This window comes from Mauremys mutica, chromosome 16, assembly GCF_020497125.1.
Source record: "Mauremys mutica isolate MM-2020 ecotype Southern chromosome 16, ASM2049712v1, whole genome shotgun sequence".
Lineage (NCBI taxonomy): Eukaryota > Metazoa > Chordata > Testudines > Geoemydidae > Mauremys > Mauremys mutica.
In genome coordinates, this window is record NC_059087.1 from 3,449,942 (window position 1) to 3,470,945 (window position 21,004).

Consider the following 21,004-nt stretch of genomic DNA (forward strand, 5'->3'; position numbering starts at 1 on the left):
ATGTCAGTGTTCCCCAGCACTGAACCAAGCCACAGAATTTATGTTGGTAATAAAATTTGTCATGATGCCAATCAAATTGCAAAAAGTGTAATGACCTTTTATTATAGTGCAATCCCTTTCCTAATAACATTTGCTCTGCAAAAAAATTATTTTGCTTTCAGATGGTTTATTGGGGGCAGCCCATAGCCCTTTGCTACAGAAAGAAATAGGAAGAATGTAAACCTAGACAGACCCTTAAAGGATAATGCAAATAGAGAATTCTGAAAGTTCACTATAAGAACTGGAAACACGTACACACCTGCTGGTTTATAATGGTGCCATGTTTTTTCATAATCTGAGTAAACACAGTGCATTTTGGGTAAGTTTATTTGTACCTTTTGCAGCCTACCTAGTAAAATGACTAGTCATTTTAAAATAAGTCAATCATAACTTCGGACAGATTTCCCCTGGAAGACTGAATTGCAGAGTCTTTGAAGTTATTATAATGTGTCCATTATTAGTAATGTAAGGAGACTGTTGCTTTCTAACAAAATCTACAAAGAATGAAGCCATAGCTGTTTATCAGACAGTGTGAGAGCAAAGTAGAACTGCTGCTTCTGATGAGAAGTAATGCTAGGTCTATGTATAGATACATCAATCCACGGTCTTTACGGAACCTGCCACGCCAGCCCTGCCCATGATATAAGCAGGAGCAAATGAATGTAGGATGCAGTGGTCAGGCTAGCATTGAGAATACATTTTCACTTAACCTGAATTGTTCCAAATCTACCTAACATAGCAGGAATGATGATGATAAATCTCACGCTCTGCCTTGTAACAGCTTCACCCTGCACAAGAGCACAGTGTACGCCTGTACTGATATCAAACCTCTATAAAGAGAACCTGTTAAAACACCAGCACTATAAAGTTGGTCCCAGCATTTCAGTGCTATGCTCTAAATGAAATGCTTCCTCCGCTCCCCCTCCTGCCTTTGATCAAAGGATGGGTCTTTCTTATGGCTCCTCTCTCCTGGTGTGGATTTCCAGGCTGGAGGTGGAGAAGCCCAGTCAGTGTGACACTCCCCTCCTTGGAGCTGTCATGAACAATAAAAAATCCTTCCCTTCTCAAACTTCTTCAGCTTGAATCCTGCAGGATTTGCATCAGAGGCAGAATGTCAGAGCAGAACTCTCCAGTTCAAGGGGATAGCCTTCCCAGGCAGGATATACAAACAAACCCCAGCCACACTGCCAACCCTGTGTTGCTCATGACCCAAACGGATTCCCGGGACAAGTGGAGCAAAAAAATGGATTTTCTTTTATCAGTGATTGGATTTGCTGTAGATTTGGGCAACGTCTGGAGGTTCCCTTATATCTGTTATCAGAATGGAGGGGGTAAGGACACAGCTTTACTTTTTTAATTCTCTTCTAAAGAAAATAAAATGGCTTTTTATTTTTCAATTTTTAAAAATTTATTATTTCTTTCTTTTGTTTAGCTGGTTCTTACAGCGTTTATTGTGAACCCAGAAAGTGAATGACAAAACTTCTGCTGGGATTTGTCTCTCTTTTCTGTTTTACCAGTTCTTATTTTAAAGATATTTCCAGCAACGCTGATCCTCATGAGATTAGAGGTGTGAATTTATGAATATGGGAGGGGAAGTGCAATTTTTTTGATTAATATACAAGTTTTTTTTTAAAAAAATGGAAAATGACGAATGGGACCAAAAAGATCAAATCCTGTGTGGTTGTTGTTAACTTTGCAGTCTTCCCAGTCTGTGAAACTGATCACTTGGGATGGCTTGCACACTTGGGATGGCTTACATTTTAAGATCATCATTTCAAATGTCCAAAACATCCTTGCTTTACGATTACTGTGCAGGATTACAGGTGTAGGGCTAGCACAGTTATGGGCTTGAAAAATAAAGGCAAAGAGCTCCTTAAGGAGCTGTCCATGGTACTAGCCTTCAGAACTAAATAAACCAGACTTCAGTAGTTCAACCAATTAATTAAACATTCCAATTATTTCTTCCTGATAGAAATAATTACCTGAAAGTTCAAGACAAACCAGAATCCTGATTTTAGAACAGGTTTCCAGCAACTGATGAGCAAACAAACTGTTTTAAATAAACAAGAGTAGAAAAATCCTTTTTAAGAAAGTGAAAATGTGGAAATGAAGACTTTGTGTTGTTTGCAAAAGGCACAGTGGATTTAATTGCCAAAAGCCATGGGCATTTGGGTATCACACCTTAATGCATAGCAAATTAGAAAAAAATAATTAATGCCATGCTACACACTGCAGGCTGGATTCTGATCTCAGTTTCAGCCACGTAGATCCAAAATATCTACACTGAAGTCTATGGAGTTATTCTGGATTAACCCCCGTGAAACTGAGGGCAGCCATCAGTTCCTAGCTAGTCAATTTGGCCTGAGCATATTTTCCTTAAATGTGCCAAGTAAATATAAATGTAAAAGCCATTTAATAAAACTGTCAAAACAATCACAGGGTGTCTTAAATAAAGGAAAGAAGAGGAAATGGCACAAAGAGAGAAGTAGAGAGAGAGAGAGCACACATCAGATATGATTGGTTCGTCATTTATGCTCCTAATATACATTAATAAAAGTAATTGTGTTTTAACTAGCTTTCCTTCCCCCCAGACATTCTGCTTTTATCATACAATAGAACTTACAGAACTATTTGCAGTCTCATGAAAAGGCCATTATCTAAGCTCTCCTTCCAAGACCAACCCTCTGCTTTCATAAAAGCCAGTTTCTGGGCTTCTCTCCCTCAAGAAAATTGAGTGTTGTATAAGTTGTTACAGTTGTGGGCTGCAAGTTACCTGCAAAGTAAGAGGAAATTCTGTCCACTGTGAACACTTTTCTTTTTTTATTAACATTTAAAACACTCCTTGAAAGTAACGACTAGCAATGTCAGCTAGCACAGTCTTGTTTCATTCAGGAGTTTGCAGCCTTTGCTTTCCTTGCACAGAGAGGTGCGCAGCATTTGTTTTCTTCCTTGGCAAATTATCAGATTTTATAAAGAGCAGGATAGAGAGACTGTCGTGAACCAGGTCTCAATCATTCTATGCCTCTGTTTGCATTTCATGCAGCTATTTCTGCTGACTTCCAGTATGATGCACGTGAATTGCTGCAGCACTACTTGTTGGGGGGTTTACTGCTCCTGGCAGGTTATCAAATACATATTTCAAGCAACAGGCTGGTTAGCCTAGTTTCTAGTTGCTTTAAGAAGTGCTCTGGGGTCCTAGTTGTACATAAAAACATAAGAATACAAGAGCGGCCAGACTGGGTCAAACCAAAGGTCCATCTAGCTCAGCATCCTGTCTTCAAACAGTGGCCAATACCAGGTGCCCCAGAGGGAATGAACAGACCAGGAAATCATCACGTGATCCATCCCCTGTCGCCCATTCCCAGCTTCTGGCAAACAAAGGCTACGGACACCATTGTACACAGGATTGTTTGTGCCTCTCCAATCTACAGCTGTAAAGGGTGGAGTTACAGTCACTGAAAACAGCCAGTCATTAAACAGCCTCATCCCCCTTTGGCCTAATGGACACTCTGACACCGCTGGGGCTGATAGTGCAGCTTTAGTGACTAGTGTGTGAACTCTGTGGTCAGAAATCCTGCTGGGAAAGGGTGACGTGGCTTCTACAAAAGGTAGTCAGTGGCAGCGGGTGCTAGTGTTTGGGCACGGTATGCCAGTTTGTTCCTGCTCAGTTGTCGCAGTTTGCTCATGCTTGAAAGGACATGGTCAGAAGAGAGAGCGTGGTTTTGAAGCATCCTTCCCCAGGTTCCCAAGTGGAGCTGAAAGAAGTGTGGGGCTGCCGTGTACTTTGTCAGGGTGCTGGTTGTTGGCTTTCTGCTGTGCACAGCATAGGCTGGCAGCCTTCCCCTTTCAAACCGTTTCACTTTCCCGTTCTCTTGCCCTTGCCTGACGCCACTGAGTTTTGGAGTCAGGCTTTTGACCCCATGAGGGAATCTATAAGCCCATGCTCCTGTGCACAGAGCTCCAAAAAGGGATGGAGCCAGAGCTCCCCCCTCCTCTTACCCTTCTGGGGAGTAATAAGCTGCATCCTGCACAGGTTCAGCCTTTGCAGGCCTGGAAGCTCTGGGTGGCATTCTGTATCTGCAAGGTACAATGCTTCCCTTTGCTTCCCCTGCTCAGCACAGCTCCGCCCTGCCCCTCACTCTGGGCTGTGCCAATAATAACCAAGCTCTATATCCCATCTGCGCTAGTGCCCACATGGCAATGCCTGTTCTGATTGTAATTGAAGAATTCAGAACAATTCTTCCATTCTCCTCCCCCTTGAGACCCAGCATCATCGGTTACATCTGCAACCTCACGTTACCACCACTATGCTTTACATTACAGTTGTGCTCAGGATCAGGCCGCGTTGTGCTTGGGGCTGTACAGACATCTAGCACGACACTGTCCCTGTTGCTGGCTGCTGCGGTAGCTCAAGCCAGCCTGAAGTGGGGCGATGCTGGGGATGAATAGCCATGAATTCCCTTGGGATCCAGGTCACTTTCCTTCAGTGCCTTCACTTGCATGGATCTGACACCACTGCAGCCTTTCAGCTGCTGAGCAGGCATCTTCGCCCTTGTCCTCTGGCTTTCTGGGGGTCAGTGTGACAGTGATGTCTTGGAAAATGTGTTTAGTGAGTCCTTGTTTTATAGACCAGGCCAGAACCAAATTACTATGGTGAGAGGCTGTTCTTGGATTCCCAGGCTGAGCCTGCAGTTGCAGGAGGCTTGGATAGTTCCAAGAAGTAACCAGATTTCTGGATGCTGATGCAAGCAGGAACCCAACACCTTTGCAGGTTCACCCCCGCCTAGTCACGTACCTTCCTGAGCAGAAGGAGTTAAATGTCCCTTGTTCACATTCACAGGAGCTCTGGTGATGCCCACATCTCCCTACCTGACCCCTTGCCAGTGGCCATTCATCCAAAGGAAAACCCCACATGTGCACTGGGTAGTATAAAACAGCCCTTTCCTCAGGTATAGGACTTTCAGAGAGAGGAGCCGTGGGGGGTAAATTAACTAATCCCAGTAGGGTAATCTGATGAATAGAGAAAGCAGTTCCAGTTAGAAATAATCCAGTGGGCACAAGTCTAGCCCGAGTAATTACTGCATCGTCATGAATAATGCAAATTACAGCATTAATTATTGAGTTCATTGAGTGATGATACATATTCATTTGGATTTTCTACGTAGAGCCTTTAAAACCTGAAAGGTGCTTAATATCTTATTCTCTCCCTTCTGATTGTCTGCACGGCCCAGTGTTACAGCCAATCCATCTGTTCCTGGCTAAAAGGGGCCCCTTTATGTACAAGTAATGACACCATCGCACACAAGCTTCAGAACATCCAACCACTCATAAACGCCAGTGTATTACCACAGCTCATAGGGAGAAAACGTTGATCCATTGGCTCCGTTACACACACGCATGTACCCAGATAGTGTTGTCGAGAATTTGCAGTATGTCTCACAGACACTGAGCCCACTCAGTAAACGATCTCTCATCTACATTCCCACATATTGCATGGAGGACGGGCCAAATCCACCTTTAGTGTAACTCCACCAACATCAAGTCCCTGGGGAGCTGGGGGATCGGTACATACCTACCTGTTTGCAGGCGGGTCTGCTACATAAATGGGTCCCTTGTTGTCAGCATTGGGATGCTGAGGTGGGCTCTGTAGGAAGAGGTTTCTTCCAGTGCTTCCATGAGAGGTGCAGAGCGCTTGTGCACCCAGTCCTGTATCAGTGGGGTAGCAGGAAAACCACAGCTGCAACTTCGGGTTGAAATCCTGGCTCTGCTGAAGTCAATGGAAAAACTCCCATGGACTACAGTAGGGCCAGGATCTGAGCTCAGGTGCCCACCCCGTGCTCAGAGAGGGGCAGGATTGGTGACTCCGTCCTGGAGCCTGGACATGCTGTTTCAAATAGATATTCCCAACTCATCTGGCTGGCTTGTGAGTCTCCCTTTGCTGCTGTGGATGCCATGATGTTCTGTGGTAGCTTTGGCTCTCTCGCTGCAGGGGCCTTTCTCATTCCTTACACGCTGATGGCCATCTTTGGAGGAGTACCTCTCTTCTACATGGAGCTGGCCCTGGGACAGTTTCACAGGACAGGAGCTATCTCCATCTGGAAACGCATCTGTCCCATCTTTAAAGGTAAGACACCTCACCCTGGAAACTCAACATTCACTTAGCATTAATGGGTTGTGTCCTCTGCTTTGCCAAACTGAAAGAAATTAAGGTAAATAAGAGTCCTGCTGCAGGTAGGTACGTTCCCTTGTGAGATGAATTTGCAGTAATATTATAGCTCACAGATAATGCCTCTTCCATGTCGCAACTGCCCCTCCCTCCCTGCACACAGAGCCTTGCAGCACACGGCTGTCCAAGCTCCCCAGCTCCCTGACCCCACTCCCGGGACCTCTTCCCCTTTCCACAACCTTTTCCCTTGCTCCTCTTAAAGCAGCAGTGTCCAAAATATGGAAAACCACAGAAATAAGGTAGCTGTCACAATAGGGCAAATTCATCCCAGATTAACTGGCCTGACACAACTAATGCTACTAGCAGTGCCTGGGAATAAAGCCCCGATCCCTGGAATCCAGTGCTCTGTGTACAGCTTTCACTCAGTGCCATGGAGTTACGCAGGGATGCCATGACTGATGTGGAAGAGAACCAATACACATGGACTGCCTGGCTCCCAGGGATCCCATGATGTGCTCCTCTAAAGACTTTGCCCTTCTCTCCACACAGGCATTGGCTTTGCTATTTGCATCATCGCCCTGTACGTCTCCTTCTACTACAACACCATCATCGCCTGGGCCCTGTACTATTTCTACTCCTCCTTCACTGGTACCCTGCCCTGGACAAGCTGTGACAATCCCTGGAACACCCCCAACTGCACCAACTACTTTGGAAAGAGCAACGTGACTTGGACCACCTTCTCCAAGTCGCCAGCGGAAGAGTTTTATACGTAAGTGTATGTAAGTGAATTATGTGACTGGGCTAGGGGGAAATCTCTCGCTCGTTGGCATCCAATCACCACAGCGCCTCAGCACGAGGGCCTGCTATGCAGAGTAGCAGAAGGAATGAAACTTGGCATTTCCATTCAGGCACACACATAATAACACTGCTTTATATTTTCACTTGGGACTCTCAGCAAGATTTACAAACATGGCTCCTGCTGCTCCATGCGGTGGGTAAATCCTATTACCCACATTTCACATACAGGGAAACTGAGGCATAGACCGGTTACGTGATTTGCCAACCCGAGGCCCTTATACATAGTGAGCCAGGGACTGGGTGAAGAGCAGCATGTAGGAGTCCCAGTTCTCGGGTTTCAGCCTTACCGTCTCAACCATGGTTCTTACAGGTCTGTCACAGCTCAGCAATGTTCCTCCTGGGGAAGGGCATTCTGGACTGTGCATGCCCAGGGAGGGTGTCAGATTTGACCATTACATCAGCCTCCCAGTGGACGATGGCTCAGCATTCCCCTCTCTTTCTTGTATTAGTGACTAAGCCGCCAGGGGTTTTTTGCCACAGGAGGAAGGTCCTTGAGATTCAGAAATCCAGTGGCCTGTATGACGTTGGCGGGATCCGCTGGCAGCTTCTCCTCTGCCTTTTTCTCCTCTTCACAATTGTTTACTTCAGCCTGTGGAAAGGAGTGAAAACCTCAGGGAAGGTAAGGAGGGCTCCCACACCTGTTCTTCCTGTCAGCGTCTGAATGTTTAATAACATCATATTTCAATGCAGAGGCATCATACAGCTAACACAGAGCCTGGTGCATTAACCCTCAGGGCCTGCCGTGTAGATACACACCCCTAGCGCTCTGCATCTCACAAGCAAGCACCTCAGCAGAGGAGCTTGGTACAGCGCACTCACTGCGCTTGTGATCTGCTGTAATGGATGGGACTCCCTGGCAGAGCGGGGATTGCACATTGCCGAAGGTCTGCCTCCCAAGGATTGTTCACACATTAAATCTGGGAGTTATTTCTGTAATAAACACATGTGAGAATCCTGGCATCTGATCCCTGGCAATCTGCAAATAAAGGAAAAAAGGCAAAATTCATCCAACAGATTGTAACTCATATCTGCTCTGCCATCATGGCACAGTCCATAAGAAATGCAGGTGGTTTTCTCCTGCAGTCTGTCTGCCTCATGTCCTCACTGCCCCAAAGCTTCCAACAATGTTACTCACTCCAGTCCAGTGCTAAATACAGTTCCTTTCAACAATTTAAGGTGCCCTTGAAACTGGGCACTCCTTGTGTGCCAAACGCCACAGCGGGGTTCTCTCTGTACACTATACTACAGTCTGCAAAAGAATAAATGGGAAGCAGAAGGAAAAAAACATACCTCCTGGACTGATTTCCAGCCGTGCTGAGTAGAGTTATGCAAATAACTGATATTTCGGTTCAATGGCAAGTAAAAAAAAAAATTCACTCCAACCCCAAAATTAAATGTTTTGAATTTTTCAGTGAATCAAAAAGCTGAAAAAAAATCATGTGGGGTTGAATGAAATGTTTTGTTTGATTTCAAGTATTTAAGGTTTTGTTTTAATTAAAAAAAAAACAACAAAATTGAAGGAACTGTCAAAACAAAAAGTCATTTTGAATTGAAAAATTGAAACATTTTGACTTGCTCAGAAGCTGTGTCTGTTTTTTAACTGAAACAATTCAGCCAAACCAACACAAATTCCCCACACATTTTGGTGTTGCCGAATCTGCATTTTTCATGGACACAAGATTTTGTGGAACGCTTTGGCTCGCTCGTTCGGCGTGCCCACTTGGAGTCAGTGGGGGCTCGGCACAAATCAGGCTCCAGATAAGCACATAGCATAGAATGTTGTTAGGATCAATTAGGGCAACCTCTGTTCCGACTGTTCTATCTGAATGATCAGTGCATGCACAGCCCCTGAGCAGCAAACTTCCCTCACCTACTCTCAGGTCACACCTGGGAATGCACAGGTGTAAGATCTCAGTCTTGCAAAGACTAAATTTGGTCATCTATCCATTTCCCTACCAAAGTTGTTACTAAGTCCCCCCACAAGCTGTATGTATCATCCTTTCTCAGCAGCACAGCAGCACCTGGGAGGCGTGAAATTCTTTCCTACATTTGCCAAAGGCAATGAGCGAACCCATTCTAAGCTGACCGCACTACTGATCAGTGAGCCAGGGGCAGAATCCAATGTCACTGAGGTTTGGAGAGTCATTTTCTGACCCCCCAGCTGAGCGATCATCCAAACAGTGGCCACTAAAACTGAATTCCATTCATCTCTCACCAGCTCAGACACAAAGATGGGAGGCTGTTTGACACAGAGCGTTGGTGACGACCCTGCAAATATCTGCATTAATTCTTTGCTGGATGTGACCTAGAGGAGTGGCCGGTATCTGTCTCTCCTGTCACTGAAACCCTTGTCTGGTCTCTCCTTCCAGGTGGTGTGGGTGACAGCTACACTGCCTTATATTGTCCTCCTCATACTGCTGGTTCGGGGAGCTACTCTGCCAGGGGCTTGGAGAGGGATCGTCTTCTACCTCAGACCCAACTGGGAGAAGCTCATGAGCACTGCTGTAAGTTACACCCAGCAGATGCCCATCACAGGCTCTGACCTGCTAAGGAGCACTCCTTGCTGCTGGAGGTTTGTTATATTTAGTGATGTGTACAGGATCCACCCGAGAGCCTGGAGGATGCTGAGGCAGGTTCAATGCTCCGTTTCATTTTTATATTTAAAACCATTTATGTGACGTCAGAGCTGGCTTGACAGCCCTGGAGACATCAGGCCTCTGCCTGTCTATCCCAGCATGGACAGACACAGGGTAAATGCCACACATGTCAGCCCAAACTCAACAGTCTTGGCTACATGAGGGACAATCAGAGGTGTAGGATCTCTGCCAGCACCAGCCAGGCTGGAGGCTGTTGTGTTGACTGGGCACAGACCTTCTTCTGCCACATTGCCTTGCCCTGCTCTGAGTGTGACATAATGGTAACGGCGGCCTAACTACACTGCCCTTCCACTGCTGAAGCCACAGGCTGGGGCTATGTCATGGGGGGCCTTAAAGAACATAAGAACGGCCACGCTGGGCCAGACCAATGACCCATCTAGCTCAGTATCCTGTCTTCTGAAAGTGGCTGGTTCCAGGTTCTTCAGAACAGGGCAATTACCAAGTGATCCACCCCCTGTCATCCAATCCCAGCTTCTGGAAGTCAGAGATTTAGGGACACCCATGGCATGGGGTTGCATCCCTGACCATCTTGGTTAATACCCATTAAGGGATCTATCCTCCATGAACTTATCTAATTCTTTTTTGAACCCAGTTCTACTTCTGATCTTCACAACATCCCCTGGCAAAGAGTTCCACAGCTTGACTGGGCGTTGTGTCAAGAAGTACTTCCTTTTGTTTGTTTTAACGCTGTTGCCTACTAATTTCATTGCGCGGCCCCTGGTTCTTGTGTTATGTGCAGGGGTAAATAACACGTCCTTAGTCACTTTCCCCACACCAGTCATGATTTTATAGACCTCAATCATATCCTCCCTTAGTCGCCTCTTTTGTAGGCTGAACAGTCCAGTCTAAAGGCAAGGACAAAGACTTCTAAGCAATGTGGTAGAGAAGGGGGGACTCAGAGGGAGGGGCTGATGTGATCAGAGCAACCAATCAGGGAGATGACGCTAGCAGCAGTGTTAAATGTGCTTAATGTGACATTAATTGCACCTGCTGGATCTCCCATCCTCCGACATGATGGTACATCTGCTGTATACACCTCAGCAAGCAACTGCCTTTAAATGCCACCCCAACCCTCCCAGCTGCCAGTGCTTGCGGATTCATTTGGCAGAGACTCCCAGCGCAGATCTGAGAACCAGAGAGTAATGGGTTCATTATTCCTTCAGAAAATAGAGGCGCACTGGACAAGCTCTTGGAAATGTAAATCTTTAATTGAATTACCCATCTCATTTGCCGTCAAGTGTTATTTATGTTGTGTTTTCGCCCCATCTTTGTAAAGCTGGCCTGACAATAGACTTCCTGTCTGTAATTACTGCAGAGCTGCACTTGAGAATTTTCATTAAAGGTAATCAGGGATATACTTTCCAATTAAAACCTTTCATAACAGATACACGGCCAATCATGCTGCAGCCATCACGTTTTCCAGGAACTGTGAGCAAGCCACTGTAGCTGGATGCCAGGAGAGGGTTTGGGTGCGCTGCAGTTTCACATCCTCATCCCTTCTCTCATCCTGATTTCTCTGCTTAGATTGCAGCTGAATTAGGTGTCACTGCTCAAGTTCTCTGCTACTAAATTACCCGTGGAAGTACACCTGCTTCCCTTCACCCTAGAAGAGCTGTCTCCCCAACTCCTCCTTGTGTCTGGGGTCTCCTTCCAGGAGGAATTGGGGAGCCAGGGCAAGCAAGGGAACCATATCCAAGAAACAGTAGTCAGGAAAATGTATTTAAATAGGGGTCGCCAATGTGACACACAACCCCAGGGCTCGTCTGCACTGGGACCTCACATTGTGTTAAAGCCGGTCCCTGAGCTGCATGGGATCTATTACATTTACACACATAACACCCGTCGGCACTGCGAGAGTGGTGCAGAGGGGCCACAGTGTAAACAAGAATCTAGCATGGAGCGTTCAGCACTGAAGCAGCTGGTTGCTCCCTGGGGCTAACCACGACCTGCTGACGTGATATCCTGCCTATACTCGGTTGCGTGTACCATGTTAGTTACCACCACTCCTCTGGGCCACGCTCCAGAGTGATGTAATTGCCCAGCGCAGACGGGCCCAGCGAAGAGCAGACACACATATAAGGCACAGTGCCACAGGCACCCTGGCCAACCTGGAATTTTTTCTGCTCTTTCAAAATGAGGCAAAAGGCAAATTTCAGAAACAGATGGTTAGGCCTGCACTCCATTACACACAGCCTGGGGGTCAGAGAGAACGCAAGGGAGCTGACCTATTTGTGGTGCCCACATTCACACCCCATGCCGCTGTCTCCCTGAGAGCGGGAGGCGGCCTGTGTGTGTTTGGGAGATGGGCTTCCTGGCCGGATCACGGCCCCTGGGATCCACCCATTCTCCTGCCTCTAACCCAACATCTCTGCTTGTTTGGCCAGGTTTGGGTTGATGCTGCTGCCCAGATCTTTTTCTCTTTGGGCCCTGGATTTGGTGTTCTTCTCGCGCTCGCCAGTTACAACCATTTCAGCAATAACTGTTACCGGTAAGAAACCGCGGACTCTGCCCTGGCAGAATAGCCAGAAGCAGGGATGTGAGCTGAGCCTCCCATGTGCAGCAGAACACACAGAAAACTCCCCCACATCTCTGCACAGGCTAGCACGGGGCAGACTCCCTCCCGTGGGCCTGCCCCTTGTCCCCTCTTCTTGCCTGCAGATGAGAATTCTAGTCCTTGGGCTCCTCACTGCCTCCGGTGCAAATGGGAGAGCCAGAGGAGCAAGTTCTTAGAACGGGGTCCCCAGTTCATCTCTGCCGGGTATAAAGGTGCAGGTGCAAGTTTTGAAGGCACAAATTGCCCCTGCAGAAGGGCGGCTGGGCCTCTGCCTGAGCAAAAATACCCCTGAAAGTGCCAGGCCTATGTGATCACGCAGTGCGCCCCGAGCCACATCTGGCAGGACAGTGAGCCCAAGCAGTGGGATGGGAGCCTCTCCAGCTTCCCTCCTGTTCCCATGCACTGGGGGGAAGGGTATCAGCAGCCACTGCTCTGCTGCCTGGGAATGCTGCTTCTAAGCAGTCAGGCACCTTCTGGAGGATTCCCAGAGGGCACTGGGGGCTTTCATGGGATTGCTCAGCTGGGTGGGTCTTAGAAATGTCTCTGCCTTCCAGAAAGAACTGGTTTCTACGCTGTTTCTGCACATATCAGTAACACCCCCAACAGGCAGGGCCAGCCGCCCCAAATCACTCAGTGCTCTCATCCCAGCACCAGGGGAGACCATGCTGTCGCCTGGACAGAGGGCTGCCTCAAACCAATTGTCACTGCAGGATCCAAACTCCCAGATGTGCAATCTATGGGAACCTTCCTGAAAGAGGAGTGGCCAGGCACGCCGGAGCGCTAATCCCAGCTCTAACAGTGTAAAGCCTACTCCGTTCTGCACAGAGCAGGAGCAGCCCTCTGGCTCCTGGCTGGTTGTCAGTGTCCCAGAGACTGGACTCCCCAGGTGCAATCCAAATCCCAGCACTTATGCCTGTGGGTGCTCTACCCCCTGGTGCTTAAGGAAATTCTGTCTGGCTCTTTGTTCATTCCTAAGTAAGCAGAGTTGTCCTTCCCAAACATGAATTCTGCCTCCAGAGCTGGAAGCAGCAGCAGTCCTGGCCACTCAGGTGCATGGGAATGAATCCCTCTTGTGCCTCATGAAGTGAGCAAACTGAACCTCACGTTTACAGCTCTTACTCTTTATGGTTTCTTTGGGGAGGGGGATAAGGGGAAGGCTTTGGGCCTCTGGGTACTGGGGCTAGAAATGCAAATGCAAAAACAGGTTGTGAAATACCTTGTCCTTCTAGTCACCCGCTCCTGTTCTGCCTTCCAGAGACGCCATAGTCACCAGCGTGGTGAACTGTCTGACCAGCTTCCTGTCAGGGTTTGTCATTTTCACAGTGCTGGGCTACATGGCTGAAATGAGAGATGTGGAGGTGGAAGATGTAGCAAAAGATAAAGGTTTGCCTCCCTTACACCTGTTAGCCTTGGAATAGCCCTTCCCCTTAGCCCTGGCCAGCTGTGGATATCAGCAAGCTGCCTGTCTGGAGCCATGCATTAGGGACTGGAGGGTGAAATCAGCGTACTGAGCATCAAGAGCTGAGTTATGTCCCTTGCTTTGCTATATGACCCTGGGCAAGTCACTTCCCCTTTCTGTGCCTCAGATGTCCCCATCTATTGTAAGGAAAGACAATTCTCACCAACCTCACAGGGCTTAAATGATATGTGTCAGTACAGTGATCACTGCATGAACGTTTAGATTCCAGACCATGACTCAGGTTGGAGCTTTCCTAGAAGTGTCAAAGCGCTGGAGTCACACAGCTGCAAGTGGGGGCAGAATATGTCCTCTGCAAGCTAACAAACGTGGGGTGGTGACTACAGAGACAGTAATGGCCAAAGTGAAATGATTAGACTAAGCAAGAGCGAGGTCAACTGGGCAGTGGAATAACCTGCCACAGGAGGGGATGGAATCCCTTGCAATCCAGGAAGGGAAATCCCAGACTGGTAATGCCTGGCAGGGATGAGTAAGGGCAAGATTTTCACAGACATTTATCTGCCACTCATGCCTTTGAAAATCTCCACCTAAATGTTTTTCTGGCATGGGAAGAAAATCATCATGAGCAGAAGGCAGATGCCCTGGGGCTTTCATAACACAGACTATTTTCATAGCAACCGGATGGAAGGAAATAACCTGATGTTCCCTTCTAGGTCCGAGTCTCCTTTTTATAACCTACCCTGAGGCCATCGCAAATATGGTGGGTTCTACCTTCTTCGCCATCATATTCTTCCTCATGATGATCACTCTGGGGTTGGACAGCACGGTAGGTACTTTGATTTCCCTATGGGGCGAGAGCAAAATGATCCAAGAAAGTCATGATTATATGTTCCAGACCCCTCGCTCCAAGAAGAGTTACTTTGGAGGGGGCAGGAACGGTAACAAAGAATATGCCGTCTGTACCTCTCTAAATATGACCCAGGTATGGATGAACTCAGCATGTCTTTGATTCCTCTCTGTTCAGTAAGGGCCTGATCTTGCTTCCCCCAAAGTCCACGTGAGTAGAATATTGGCTTCAAAAGAACTAGGACTGGGTCTTGAGCAATACTCCCTGCAAGCTGTGGGAGCAATGCATGCTCAGCAAGTTTCAGGATCAGGCCCCATTGCTATTTGGTGTTGCTTGGCCTATCAATGTTCCTTACAAGCCCCCAAGATGCTAGAAGAACTCAAGCTTTGGTAGAGCTGGTTAGGAAAATGAGAACATACAAAAGTGTAAAAGTTTTCACTAAAAAAAAGGTTTTCATGTTCTATAAATTTCATTTCATCTGAACATTTATTATAAGATTTCATGATTTTTTAAAAAATGTGAAAATAAACCACGGTGAACCATGGTAAACCATATTCCCCACAGTTGATAACATCTGTGCAGGAAATTGTAAATCAAACCCTGGGGAAGGGGTTAATTTTGCTCTCTATTACATGAACCAACATACACATTAATGGGATTGCACCAAGAGCAGAATTTCACCCTGTGCTTTATTTTTCTGGCTCACCCAAATGTCTTATCTGGCTGCTTTTGCAGTTTGGAGGCCTGGAAGCAGTGATCACAGCGGTAATGGACGAATACCCTCACATCCTAGCAAAGCAAAGGGAGCTGTTCGTACTTGGCCTCATCACCATATGCTTTCTAGGCTCTCTCACCACTCTAACGCACGTGAGTAAGCCTGAGCCACATTAGATGCCACCTCCTTCCTCTGCAGGCCCAACATCACAGGCTTTGCAAAAAGTTCAGCCATGAAAACTGGCTACAACGAACATAGAGCCCAGTTCAGATAATCGTTTCCAATCAGAATGACTTTGCATTTGTCAACATTGAATTTCATCTGCACCACCCAGTCACCTGGCTTGGGAAGATCTCTCTGGAGTTCTCCACAACCTTGTCCACCCTCAACTGGCTTGGTTAATTTTGAGTCACTTGCAAATTTTGCTACCTATGCCATGTCCCAGATAATTAAAAAGCATACTAAACAACAGTCCTAGCCCAAACCTGAGGGAACCACTATGGGTTTATGCCCATTTATTGCTATTGGTTTTGTTTATGTCTTTTAGCCGGTTCATAACACGGCTGTACCCCTCAGCCCAAAACTAATTATTTTTCCTTGAGTGTGGGACTTAGTCAAAGGCTTTGAGAAAGTCAAATAAGCTTGATCAACTGGCTCCCCATTATTGGCTATTTTGCTGACACATTCAAAACATTCTAGTCTTTTGAAGTGTCCCTGTTTTCCTTTTCAGAGCCCATCCTGCTTTGTTGGTATGTTCCTGTTAGGTGAGGGGCGGGGGTGTAACAGAACTCTTCTCTCCCTTGTTTCACATCTAGCTCCTCTTAACTTCTCCCAGCAGATTCCCTTTACTGACTCCCTCAATCAGTCAGCTCCATGACTGGCACCTGAGCCCATACCTAGAGAGAGAGAAAAAAGTCTCCCTCACTTGCTTCTTAACCCCTTCCCGCCCAAGGACCACATGGGGCTTGTTGGTGTCAGTGTGAACAGAATGCTTGAGAAAACTAGTGCAACAGAAGTGGCTAAAGTTCAGCATTGCACTTCCCATGTAAGAGCCAGTACAATCACAGCCTGCTTGTGTTTGTCATTCCAGGGTGGAGCATATGTTGTCAAACTGCTGGAGGAGTTTGGTGCCGGCTGCTCAATTCTGGCAGTGGTGTTACTGGAAGCAATAGCTGTGTCGTGGTTTTATGGTAAGGAGAAAAAAATCCCTCTCCATCACTAGGTTTATATTATGCACCAGAATAACCTACAGTCATGATCCTGCAAAGACTTACACGGGTGCTTTACTTTATGCACATAAGTTCCAGTGACTTCAATGGACTCCTCATGTATAAATGTTTATATGTGCATGAATCGTTCAATGGCTGGGGCCAACAATGACCACCTATATGTGGAGCAGTTCCCAGCACTTTCATGAAATTCTTTCAAAATAAGTCCTCTGCTCCGCATGTGCTGCCTGATTCCTCCCTGCTGTGAGAGTGACACCATGTCTGTGATTTTCCTGCCCCCCATACAGGAATTCAGAGGTTCTGTAATGATGTCAAAGCCATGCTGGGCTTCACCCCAGGGATATTCTGGAAGGTCTGCTGGGTTGCCATCAGCCCTGCCTTTTTAGCAGTGAGTATATTTGTCCCAAGGAAAAAATTAAGTTTACAACTTTCCTTTAACTTTCTATCAAGCAAGTCCCTCTCTGGGTTGCTGGAGCTCTGGCATGCAGCCTGACTGAGCCTGTGACCCAGAGATGCCCATGCACAGTTTCCTGTCCAGTTCATGGTGACAGAGAAAACCACTTGGATGTGTCAGGGAGAAAGACTGCTTATGGAAAGTCTCCCCTTTGTTTGTGGTAGCAAGAAATCAATAGGAAACTCTTAAATTGAAAAGGGAGCATGACATGCTGTCTGTACTCACTGAGACTGCGTATTTGTCAAACAAAAGGCCATAAGGTATATGCTCAGGCTCATAAGAGTCTATGTACCATGGGCCAAGCTCACAGATGGCAGCTGCAATTCAGTTAAAGTCAACACAATCATGCCTGCTTACACCAGCATTGAATTTGGCCCTATCATGTCCCCCTTATAAAATAAAGCTGTTGACACTATAGACTGCAATGTACTGTGGCTTAACCTGCCAAGTTTGCTATTTTAAATGCAACTCCAGTGCTATGCTTTGTACTGGATCCATCACCTTTGAAGTGCTAACCTTTCACTGGACTTCAAAGAATGCCCCATCTGTAAAACGAGGAGGATATTCATATTACCTACTTTGCACAGGGAGAGGGATTGTGAGGATTAATTAACATTTTAAGCACTTCGAGATTCTAGGTTGTCATCAAGGCAGAAGGAAAATGATTTAGTTATACCAATCAGACATGTGACTGGAGTGCAGTTTTCTTCATCTGATGAAACCCCACAAACAAACTAGATCAGTGTTAGGAATATAATTCTGGGAAATGTCAGTTTAAAATCCAGATTGGCCTTTGAAGATTAGATTACAAATAGTAGAGAAATAAGAGCATCAAATTAGGCTGCACAATAAACTTTGATTTACAGTGGGATTGGTGAGATGTTGTACACTGATTTGATTTAATTGGAGAGCTGGTTCAAGGTGATGCTAGTATAATCATGAACAAATAATTCCAGGAGGAAAAAACCTAGTGATGCTGTTTTAAATGGCTTTTTATCACAGTGTGATCTACCACCACTTTCTAAATTCTCCCAAACGCTACTGCCCCTCCAGTCTGCATTTTATTTTCCTTTCTTGCCCTTGGAAGTTTTAAACAAACTCCTAGACTTCCAAGGCGTGTGTGTGTGTGTGTGTGTGTGTGTGAGAAAGAGAGAGTTTGCAGTGAATGTTCTGATGGTGCCATTAATACAGCAGTATCTGTTCACATTATAAGTAGCAAAGTATCACACTGAAATCACAGCTTCTCCTCCAGCAGCAAACACTAACAAACTAGAATTTCTAAATTCAATCCCAGGCCGTTCCCCTTTAATAGGAGACACTGACAGTCTGCAGAGCAGTTGTAGTTGCTGAGCTCCCACCAGGCTGCATGAAGCTTGTGTACAAAATACCACCCATCTATTAACATTCCTGGGGGAGTGGCACAGGGGACGGATCCTGAAATGCAGGCCCAGTAAAGGGACACTCCCAGGGCAGTCTGAATGGGATAAGTCTGGTCTCAGTCAAATTCCTGGTGGACAGACGGCCACATCACAAAACCAGCCTCACAGCTGGCACCTTATTGGCAGTGCAGGCAGAGAGGCCATTGGCTGAATTGACCCTGGAGACTGAACTCTTCTTAGGTCAGGGAGCAGGCACATGGGTGGGGCAGAATGAGGAAGCTGGCACTGCTGCTGCCTGGCCTGGAACAGTTCTGGAGAGAAAGACAGTGAGTCCGTCTCCAGGATTGCCAGCACAGGACCTTCCCTAGCACTAAACCCATTTGCAAATGTACCTAAAAGACATTAAACTCATAAAGCCGAGGGCTAAATAATCCACCCTAACTGATCCCCTGGGAATTCAATGAGGTTACACCAGGGATGAATGTACCCCCGTGTGCTGGAGGAGCTGGCATAGTACCTTGCACTGCAGAATGTCCCATGACTTGCTGGTGGAAGGGTGGGGGAGTCCTAGCTGGCCTAAAAGGAATCTGCCTAACCACTGGCCTCTTTAGCTTTTCATCGTACAGACGATTTGCCACATCGTGTGATGCAGTGCAGTGGCACATGTCATAGGAGGAGCCCTGTCCTTTTCTGACATTTCCCTAATTAACCAGTTCCCTCTTCACAAGAGACACCAGGCCAGATTCATCCCTGGTGTGAATCCACTGAAACTGGCTGAGGGGTGGTTGTGGAGCATGTGACTTGTTGCGCTGTTCCGTGAATGTGCTCACCTGATGTTGGTTGTGTTATCTGTTAACAGTTTATAATAGTCAGCTCTCTCCTGGACCAACCGCCGCTCATGCTGTTTGACTATCGCTATCCCGAGTGGAGTATCTCAGTGGGGTACCTAATAGGAGCATCGTCCTTCATCTGTATCCCTTTCTACATGGTGTACAAGCTGGTCTGGACTCCTGGATCCCTTAAGCAGGTCAGGAAGAGCTGAGTGTCACGCATCACAATCCTGTGTGGGCCAGATATTGTGGGAGCCAGTGTTCGGTGCAGCACATTTTGAAAGACTTGAAAGGGGTCAAATCTTCAACAGGCCGGCAGGGTCTGGAAGCTCTGTAGAAAAGTTCTGCTCGTCCCCTAGTGACTGTGTTCATGTGGCAATTATATCATGACAGATGAACTGGTTTTAAATTGGCCCAGGCTAGCACTGTTGGCCTGCCCAGCTTAGATCAGCAACAGTCATTTTAAAGCCTTTCTCGAGGCCTGGCTAGGGGACCATGGGGCCACATCTGGAATATGGATCTAATGGTTATCCCTGGTCTACAATGGCCAGAACTCCTCCCTGGTGTACCCCATTGACTTTAATGAGTGAACTTCGCCCACTGGGTTTATATTGCATTAGCCTGAATCTTTCTAAAACCATGAGGACAAGCAGTTCCCCTAACAGGCTTCAATCCCACATCACACTGTAGTGACCAATCTGAGAGCAGCTCAGTAGGTTCCAAAGTCCCTCACTCCTCCTCAGCTGAGGGAAAGACCCCATCTCCCAGCCACAGGGCTCCCGCACCTCACGCACAATTACATCAGGGGCCGTCCTGACAGAAGAGAGGCATGTCAGCATTAACCTGAGAGCACAGTGCACCCGCTGAGCTGTTGTGCCATCATTTGTGATTGGCTTAAACTGCAGCAGGCACCATGGTGCCATCAACCACGTGAGAATCACAAGGATGTACCCAGGCTTCTGGCATTTCAATGGCATGTGAGAGAGGCAGAGAAACTGCCCAGCTTTTGTCCCAACATGGCACCAGTTACATTAGCCACCAGAGCCATAGGTAACCCCTGGCTTTTTCTTTGCTTGTATCCTCTAGCGTCTAGCAGTGTGTATTCGACCAGAGAAAGCCATACGAGACCAGCAAGTGGATTCAGTATGTATGTCATCAGAGCCATAGTCCTACGGAGCACACCAAGGGACATTGGACTGCTGTTCAGCTTTACTGTTATTTACCAAACCAACTAAGAGACAGGGAAGAGAAAAGCTGCCATCACTGTTTAAACTGCTCCCCTGCTTCTCTCCCCTAAGAGTTGTACACACTGGCCAAAGCTCACCACAGGGTGTGGAGAACACACCTAATCCACCGTCTATGGGCCGTGTCCTCCTACCATAGCAGCTGTACACAAACCAGCACCTCCATAAAAGCCTGTACTGTCCTGGTCTTAATAATGGGCTCGATCCAATCCCCATTGAAGGCAGTAAGAATCTTTCTGCAATGAGAGCTGGATTGACCCTTATACATAAAATTTTAGTCTGAGTGGAAGCCTGATTGTAATAGAATCACAGAGATGTAGGACAGAACGGGACCTCAAGAGGTCATCTAGTCACACACCCCCATGCTAGTTTGGCAACACCATTTATTAAGTGGGTTGTGCTCCCAACTCCCCTATGACTATGCCATTGGTAAGCCCCAAAGTTGCTTATTCTTCCACATCTGCACCGCCTGCTTAAATGTTAGTTACACCATTGCAGATGTGGTTCAGCTTCAGTTGAGGGCACAACAGACCCAACAGAACCGCTGCCTTTGGAAGCACAACAATTCCCAGGACCCAGTCTTCTGCCTCCTTGTCTCTGTTACAGCGCATCTGA

At 46.9% G+C, this 21,004-nt stretch overlaps 1 protein-coding gene across 1 annotated transcript; it reads left to right on the plus strand.

The window, feature by feature from the left end:
* Positions 1-1,150: 1,150 nt before the first annotated feature.
* LOC123351117 (sodium-dependent serotonin transporter-like) lies at positions 1,151-21,004 on the plus strand. Its single transcript, XM_044990326.1, has 14 exons — positions 1,151-1,370; positions 6,029-6,163; positions 6,755-6,974; positions 7,544-7,682; positions 9,433-9,567; positions 12,105-12,208; positions 13,530-13,657; positions 14,405-14,517; positions 15,274-15,405; positions 16,344-16,443; positions 16,770-16,870; positions 19,175-19,342; positions 20,232-20,288; positions 20,996-21,004. The coding sequence occupies exons 1-14, from the start codon at positions 1,151-1,153 to the stop codon at positions 21,002-21,004; spliced, it is 1,761 nt and encodes a 586-aa protein (XP_044846261.1).